This window comes from Anopheles arabiensis, chromosome 2 (assembly GCF_016920715.1).
Source record: "Anopheles arabiensis isolate DONGOLA chromosome 2, AaraD3, whole genome shotgun sequence".
Classification (NCBI taxonomy): Eukaryota; Metazoa; Arthropoda; class Insecta; order Diptera; family Culicidae; genus Anopheles; species Anopheles arabiensis.
In genome coordinates, this window is record NC_053517.1 from 48,632,181 (window position 1) to 48,641,477 (window position 9,297).

The following is a 9,297-nucleotide window of genomic DNA, read 5'->3' on the forward strand; positions in this document are numbered from 1 at the left end:
TGAATATGGATCGGATTTCCTGTGCCTCGTGCCCTGATGGCCGAAATATGTGTGTAAAGCAAGCCCTAGTGTATATTTTGCTGTTTGCTCTCTGTATGCGTGTGTGTATCCGCGTATGAGGGACGTATGTGCGAGGATCTTAAAGGTGGATCGATATTTTCGAAGAGGGGATGCGACCCATCACGGAATTCTCTGCTTCATTCTCGGGGTTGAATAACGTTTCTTTTTCGTATCGTTTTCTGCCGCCACCTTCGGGCTGACTTTTTCTCGCTCATCCGTCGAATGCCACAAAATTGAAAGGGTTACAGCAGGAGGGGCACAACGTACGGTAGATTCACAAAATGAGGATGGCCTATAATTCTTGCCTTCACTAATTTGACCTAGTAATAAAGCTTCCCGCGTAAACTACCCCATGAGAAGAATGGAAGGAACAGGGGTAGCCGAGAAAGGAATATTTATTTGACACTGACTTCCCTTTTGTCCGGTTTTACAATCTTGTAGCATGAGCTTAACAGTGGGCAACGGTTCACGAGACGGTAGCAAACGGACGTATTTCCAAGCGGCTGAACCCAATAGAATGGTCCGAATCTCCCAACCAGTCCCCCCAGACACTGCTCTCACGCTTGCCCTCACGTTTGGATGTCGATCAATGCTTTGATTTTCGCGCTTTTCAATTTGGTGTACGGTGCCAAGGCTGAGATGGAGGGCCTAAGAGGTGATGTTTTTTTACTGTTCATTTCTCGCGAGCTTTCCTCTCTCCTCCCACCGTGTACGCAAACTAGAAGTTCACTGGGTCGCGGCTGACGGGCAACCAAAAATTCGGATTTTGCTTCCGTGAGCCATTCGGAAAGAATAACCCTCGCGCGCAGGAGGAAAAAGAAAGGAAAACAGCCTCCAGCTACCCATGGTGTGCTTGCCAACAAAAAGAAAGAAAGAAAGAAAGACCCCGACCAAGCTGACCGTTGACGACGAAAAGGGCAAAGCCGGCCGCGTACGATGATCGTGCAATAAATGGACACGCGAAGGTCACAATTAGCGTTTTTCACCCAGCAGCATCCCAATAACTGCGCAACGCCCCAACCATAACTACAGGGGGAGACAGCGGAGACGAGCTGGGGCATCGTATCGAATCGGCGGATCAATAAAAAGGCTCCAATCACCGAAAAATCTTGCTCACCGCATTTCCTTCACCGGCGATGACCGATTATTTGGCTGCTTCGTGCTTGCTGCTTGGTGCTTCCTGCCGATTCCTTCCTTTTCCTTTCGCTCCGTTCGTTGCCCTCTTTTCCAGCCGACCTGCCCAAATGGGCCTCCCCCGAAAATTGGCCTTTCGTCGTCAGTTTGGGCCTCGAGTTAGGGGAGGGAGACCCAAATGCTGAGCACTATCATTCCCGGCGAAAGAAAAGGTTTCGCTGATGCTTGGCAATGGCGATCAGTTGTCTTGGTGGGTCCTTTTTCTTTGCTTCTTTCTTTTTTTCTCTCTTCTTCCACTATCATTTGATGGAGGAGAATGCGTCCGATTTAGTGTTTTGTGCGTGTTGTTGTTATTGTTGTTGATGCCGCTGCTGCTGCTGCTGCTGTTAAGCTTTGAGGCTGGCCCACTGCCTATGTTCACCGTGACATGCGCCGACCGTGTGGCCGTGCAACAGGAATCGAATGTGAAATTGTACTTTCGAAATAACAACAGCACAAACAGGCGCCCAACAGCCCAACGCCGTGTCCCAAAACAGACCGGGGCGGCCAAAACTGACGCGGCATCTGCGGGAACCGACCTTCCACGGGGAACTCTTTCGAAAGGAATGGAGAAAGAGCAGGAGATATCGGATCCCATATATTTAGGACCGATCAGACCGAGCAACGAGCGCCGATTGATTAGAAAACGGGTCGCTCGCTTTCCAAACGAGAGGAGCGCTATCCCAGATGGACAAGATTTGATACTGGAATGGTAGAGATAAAACAACACGCACATATCAACAAACATTCACACACAAGCCCATACAAGACTCATACAAACTGTATACCTCCTTTCGCGCTCGTTCAGACGCACTCCTTCTGAATCACGGAAGACGATCGTTCCGATTGGCCCCAAATTTTACCAAAAAGAGCTACAGGTACTACTCGGGTCAATTTAACGATCACAGTTTACGATGATCGTTTTCCGTAAAAATTTCACTTCATCCCACTGGTTAAACCTACGCATTGTAGACTGCTCACACGTTTGTATGTCTTTTCCCTTTCGGATGATGAATGCAACTCGGTGCCATATGTTTCTCGCAAAGGGCTCTTGTTGTATTGTGCTAGTGCACAAGAACTTTCTTATCGTTTTGTCTGAATAGTGGAATTGCTGAATGCATCAAATTATAACACAAATATAACGAACAGCATTCTATCGACTGCTTTTTGCGTGCTCACGAGACATTCAAATCTTAAAAACGGATAGAGAAACAATACACGTTCAGCCTTTTAGGAGTCGTGGGGAGTTTAAGAGCTTTGTAGTAATGAATTTTCTAATATTCATATTAATTTCTTCATCACTGGCGCCATGAACCGTACTCGGTCTAGGCCTGCCTGTACCACTGATTGGGTGGGCTATCAGCTACTAATAGAACCCATATCAAGATAGTCATTCCTGTGTACGGTACATTCGGTCCATGCAGAGCTTGAACCCATGATGTGCTTGTTGAAAGCCACGGAACCGGCCCAATGCATCTCCATCTGGAAATTAAACAACGGGATGTTATTGTTTGGTATTGAGAAAAACTGTTGAAATTAATATGTTCTCCCAAATTTTAAGCCCAATATACAACCAATAGGAAACAGTCTAAACCATAACTTTTTTAGCATATTGCTAACTGCATAACTAACAATAACGTATATTGTTCTGTTATTACTGGAACCTTAGATCTTGTTAAGGTTTGCAACTGTTTGCAACTGAATAAAAGTAACTGTCGGCACGACAAGAGTAAAACGATGAGATTCGTGAGGATGACAAAATGTACTACTTTTGTACCAATATTTATTTGAATATCGACCACCATTATTATTAATAGCTGTGTTGTTATATTAACCCAAATGAAACGGAGAACGCAATTCTCTTTAAATATTATTATATATAACGTAAAATATTATTCAAAGAAATACTCATACACTATGGAAATGATCTTACTTTCTACCAATAAACATCCTTATCATGTCCAAACATCCAACACCATTATAGTTTGCATATTCTAGAGCACTTAAACGGTTTGACCACTTTAAGCACGGAAAATTCCTCACTTCCAAAATATCATCATAGGAACTGCTGCGCGACGGTTAGATCGTCGATCAATCCAATCTCCTTAAAACCACACTAATGCATGATCCATTAGGACTCATTGATAAAACCGTGCGTACCAAATATGCAAATGCCGCTGCCACCGGGCGAGTGACCTACAAAGTTTGTGTGAAGTGAAAGAAAAATCAACCAACGAAACACTAGACTTGACCCTCAGCCAAAACCCCAGACCATCGATCGGGCTTCTTACCCAGCAAGGAATCCCTATCGCTGGCACGGGAGAAAGTGCTCCTAATCTGCTCCTTGTGGTGGGAAAGATGCGAGTTGCCGGCACTACTTTAAAATTCTAATTTTGACACACAACTTTCATTGCCCAGCCTCAGTAGCAAACAGCCACCACCACCAAACGTAATGCTACGCAAACTAATCGTTTGATGAAGTATACGATTTGCATTTCGAGATTGATATCGACCATGGTACGGACACGCTGATGCGATGTCGACGTAAGCATTTGCGGTTTAATTCCACCTGTGCAACGCATCATACGTTTGGGTTGAAGGTTTAAGAACAAATAAGCGCAGTTTAGGTGATTGCACAAGATGTTAGGAATGTTGGGAGTACTAGGAGTACATTAGAAGTAATTTCTAAAACGACCTTTCATCTTGAGGAGTTTGGATAATTTCTTCAATGTTTCGAACGGCATCCATTCGGCGAGGGAAAGTGCAGAGCGGTTCGCACACACGAAGACGTCTCCTGGACGCCCGGAGGCCAGCGCACATAGTTGTGGTGAAAACCTTCGAATTTGCTTTCCGCAATCACACATTTGCTACCTTCATGCTCGTCATGCTGGGAAAGAAAAAATATTTGAAAATTATTTAAATTAATCCACCCGAATCCAACCAGCGAAATCATTCCCCTTGCCTTTGAGTCTCCTACACCTTCTTCCTCCTTTCTTTCTCCCTTCTTGCCTCGTACTATCTGATCACTGTACTGATGCTTCCAAACATACGGGTACGATGTGAATTAAAATCAAACGAATGTATGCACCCGCGCACACTTCTTTCGCTTCCGCGGATGCGTGCGATCGAAGAGAGGCACCAAAAAAACCACGCACACTCACACGCATTCCGCTCGGGAAGCGGATCGGAAGGGGTGTCAGGAAGCCCTGGTGGGGACGGGGTAGAAAAATCAAACCCCCATCCATGTTACGGGAGAAGTTACGAACGAAAAGAAGAAGAAGAAAAAAACTAAACCCCACAACCGATCAACTCAAACCCGAAAACAAACGAACAACGTCAACGCACGGACAGGCGACGAACCTCTTTTGCTCTCTCTTTCCTTAACGTTTGGCTGAGTTCGCTCCGCCGCGAAGATGTGGGGTATGTCGAGCTCCACGAGGGGGAGATGGAAGAGAGCGGGTGAAATTGAGGTAGGCTTGGTGGGCTAACAGGGAGGGAGAGACAGTGCAGGCAGGCTGGAACCCGATCGTGCTTTCTTCTTTCTCCAACCTTTAACCATGATCGTGATCGTGAACGGCGTCGGTACGGAAGGCCAATCGCCGCATCCGCCTCCATCGCCTCCATCCACCCGTTCAGGCGACTGCTTTCTTCTTCCATCCCCTTGCGTGTAGGTGTCGATGGGCAAAGTGAAAGAAAACTCAACGGTACAGCGATCGCGGCCTGCATAGGTGTGTTTGTGTGAATATGCGCTCGTCGGTTCCTCCCTCCCCGGGGGCCGAAAGCCCGAGGATGATCGTGATGATGGCGATGATGATGCCCGAACGGCATCCTCATCTCTCGCTCTTCCATCTCGCTCGTACCGCCGTCGATGGCCACACCGGTTCGGCCGGCCCATCTCTCTCCCCCGCCGGACCCGAGTGGCCAGTGCCCGGTGCCCGGGCCCCGGTTTTCGCTGGCGCTGGCGAAAGAGAATAAAACCCGCGGCAGCATTGTCTTCCAGTCACAGTTCACCGGTTGCTTTCCGACAATTAACAGCCTCGGCAGTGAAAACCTCAGTGTGCGAGTGTGTTTTGTGTGTGTAGAAGGAGAAGGATTTATTTGTTCAAAAAGGACTTGGCAGTGTGCGCAGTGTGTTTGTGAGAACCGTCGTGTGATCGCAAGACAGCTAACAGAAACAAAAAAACAAAACAAACAGAAGCAAAAGAAACGCAATGAAGCAGTTCTATGTGTTGTTCGCCGTCCTGGCCGTGGCCGTTGCCGCCCCATCCTCCGAAGCCGACGGAATACTAACCTCCGCCCTGAAGTTCGTGCGGGACTGTGGCGAAAAGTCGATTGTGCTGTGCGCCAAGGTAAGCCGCCCGAGCCGTTTAGTTCGTCCCGCTCTGTTTTATTTTACTGCTGCCGCAATTGTTGTGCCATCTTGGTTCTGTTCTGGTGTGCCGGAGACATCATTCACGAAACGGGCGACAGATCCTTAGCGCTGCATCTGTCTTCTGACAGGAGGCTGGCTGAAACGAAAGCAAATAAGTAAAAGATAAAAAAATAGAACATAAACAACGGACCACAAGCAATGAAAGTAGTTCACAGTGTGATCAAATGTCGAATGTATCATCGCTCGTGCTAGTTGAGCCGATTGAACCTTATACGGAGAGCTGGAAATAGTCCGGGAAAATGTGAACCACAGAGTCAGAAAAGCAGCACACCGCTAGAAAAACGAACGTCATGCGACGCAATCATTAACCGGCCCACCAAGGCGCTCGGCGTGCGAACGATTACCGGTCGTTATTGCTGATCTGTGTGTTACAATTGCTATCGCTTGCCGTATAGCCCTAATGGAGGTTACATTACACCAGTAGGCATAGGAGAAGCGGAAAGAGGAGACCCATTCACTCTTCAGGAACAAAGACTCGGTCCATCCGGACGCCGGTGTCGATCTTCCGATATGTATCCACTTCTTATGGTCAAACCACATTCGGACCTTGAGAAAATTGCCGTACAGCAGCAGATACAATTTTGCAGACGGGCGCATCAGTTTCAAACGGGGAGAGCAGTCGACTTGCGCTGATGTCGCTTTTTGATGGCAACCCATCTGCACGATTGCACACTAACCTACATTTGTTCGCTTTCCTTCTCTTTTCTTCCATCTCCGTCTCGCGATGTGTTTGATGACACCATAGGAGCGTGCACTACGTCTGGCTGACGCCGCCGAAGGCGACTTCGAGATCACCGACGGTATCAAGTTTGTCCAGACCGAGCAGGCAGTCGGCAAGGGCCGCTCCCTGAACGACATCTCCCTGCCCGCTGAGCCGGAGGCCCGCGAATCCGAGATCGATGGACTGCTCGTTGAGCGTGCCGCCCGTTTCCTTGGCACCCACACCCTCCAGTTCCAGGTACCGAAGGAATCTATCGAGGACATGCAGCGCTCGCTGGATGAAGGTAAGTCACCGCGGCAAACTCCGGCTCTCCCCAACCGCCCCGGTTGTCGAAAATCGAAAGTTCTAACGCTGTTGCTTGTTCCCGCTCTCGCTCGCCTACCGTTTCTGCAGCTCGTGGCAAGAAGAAGAAGGTCAAGAAGCTGCTCCTCCCTCTGCTCCTCCTCCTCAAGTTGAAGGCCGCCGCTCTGCTGCCGCTCGCCCTCGGTGCCCTCGCCCTGATCGCCTTCAAGGCCCTGATCGTCGGAAAGATCGCCCTCATCCTGTCCGCCATCATCGCGCTCAAGAAGCTGTTCGACAAGAAGGGCGAACAGAGCTACGAGGTCGTTGCCCACCCGCACTACTCGCACTCGAGCTCGTACGACGATCACCACGGATACGCCCGCTCCATGGACGCCGCCCAGAACCTGGCCTACGGCGCTCACGCTCAGTAAGCTTGCCATATTGTAGCGAGAAGCCAACGCGTACCCCCCGTGTACACGCACACACACACAGACCAACACACCCCGCAACAGTTTACCGTCGTACAGAGCCCGGCAGAGGGGCGAAATGGTGGGGTTAAGGCTTTTTCCCGCGCTCTGAATGGGAATTGCCGCGGCGCCACCGACGCCCCGATACCAACCACTGGGAGACAGGGTTCCGGATTCGTCCACCCTCCCCACAGCAAAAAGCCCCCTCCCCCGTTCAGAACGCTGTCCCAGCCTAGTGCCGGTCCCCGAATCGTATTGGGGATGTGGTTTTGGGTTTTGGCATCGTCCGCAACGGACTCACACCACTAGTGGCAGGAGATAGTTTTACAAGAGTGAGAGAGAAAGATAAAAGATAAACAGAGAGAGAGAGTGACAAACAGCGAGGGACACAGGAATCGGGATGGACTTGCCGTGGCACGCCACGGAACGGGAGTGCCCAGAGCGAGCCTAGATTAATTTAATTTATTTTGCAAAACAACCCCCCTCACACACACGCTCGCTCGTAGCCGGCCCTCCCTTCTTTCCGAGGCGTGTCCCGTTGCAGTCCCGTGCGCAAACACAAACAATTTCTAACTCCCGCCCGCCCGCCTCTGCACACCGGCTAGCGCTCCCCTGGACGTACTAGCACGCGTGGACGAAGGACGTATTTAAATTAATTTATTAACCGCCAGGATCAGGTCAGGTGTGCGCCCTTTGGGTTCTTTGTTCTTTGTGAACGAGATATTTATTGTGAGCTCTAACATGATCCTTTCTTTTCAATTTTTTTGTTTGTTTGTTTGCTCCACTTTTCACAACGTCCCCCCTCCCACAAACACACCCCCACACTCAAACCCTCCGACCCGCCAATCTCTCTTCCAGTTGTTTTTTTCCGTCGCACGCCCGTTAGCAGCCGTCGCCGCCGCCGCCCCGACTCCGGCCAGAGTGGCTCGTGGGATGGCGCCTGTTAGGATGGGCAACCGGGTGTCCATTTGTTTGATTGGTGGTTTTTTGTGCGTGGTCCAAGTTAGCATTGAACTTGCCCCCCTCGCCAAAGAAGTTTTCACTGCCAGGTGACCTTAACCGGCCTTGCTCGCCGTCTTGCCGTTGGGTTGCTGATTCTTCGGGAGCTCAACCCTCCTCTACTTGAGCATCTTCACAGCTTCCAGCTGTAGCGGCCACAGTGGCCCTCTTACCCACCGCGGCTCTATTAGCACCTCTCACACATACCTCTAGCACGCTCTCTGTGCAGTCTATATGTGTCGTCTCGCTCTCGAGACAGTTCTACACGGCGACCGATGGGACAGCTTCGACCGATCATGAGATTCGGTTCGAGATCGCGTACACTGCAAAGTGGGTCACAGCTGGTTGTTTGTTCTTTTTTTTCGGCAAAGATGTGCCGGGCGGTTATATTTCCGCTGACGCTGCGATCTGTGCGCCCATTTTCGGCCAAATTGGTTTGGCATCTCAAACCGGTTCCGCTGAGCAATGGGCGAAAGGAGAATGAAAAAAATGGTGACAGATAACGGTTTTGGCGAATCAGAACGGCCCGTTCTCACAAACAACCAGCGCGGTACGACCCGAATCCAGGTGGTTCGACGGCCAGCTTCCGTCCGAGCCGTGGCCAATGGTCTGACTTTAAACACTCACAAAAGTTTATATTAAACTAACTAGCTTTTCACTTTCTTCACGCACGCTTCGCATGCGTAAGCTCAGCTGACACTACTATCCGGCGAGGAACTCCGCCTCGCCGTTCTATCTTCTGGAAACGCTATGATTCCACAATCTGTGCATCGTCTTCTCTAGATACTATCGTCTGTAGCTATTCCAACCACGAGACAAAATGGGCTAGGGCAGTTGAGCGGAACACGATCAGTACCAATTAAGCTCAGAGGACCTCCAAGATTGCATTACCCAAGGTGCTTTTCTCAATCCTCCCCCCAAAGAGGAACGACAATGCTGTGCCATGGGGAAGGCAAGGCGACACTGCGGGGCTGCGGCAGGAAAGAACGTTTTGTAAGAATGATCTGTTCTGTTATTTATTGTTTAAATTATTGTATCTTTAATGCGCCCATTTCCGTTTGCGCTTCACGCACGTTTGGCGCGTGTTTGCGTTCGGTGGGAAAATCAATCCAAACAAAAATTTGACAGGAATGAAATAATAAAATGAATCGAAAAAATAAAAA

The 9,297-nt window shown here is 49.5% G+C and overlaps 1 protein-coding gene across 1 annotated transcript; it reads left to right on the plus strand.

Annotated features, from left to right (window-relative positions):
- Positions 1-5,221: 5,221 nt before the first annotated feature.
- Positions 5,222-9,297, plus strand: LOC120896952. Its single transcript, XM_040301492.1, has 3 exons — positions 5,222-5,582; positions 6,411-6,669; positions 6,780-9,297. Exons 1-3 carry the CDS (start codon positions 5,445-5,447, stop codon positions 7,097-7,099), a joined length of 717 nt encoding a protein of 238 aa, XP_040157426.1. The 5' UTR covers positions 5,222-5,444; the 3' UTR covers positions 7,100-9,297.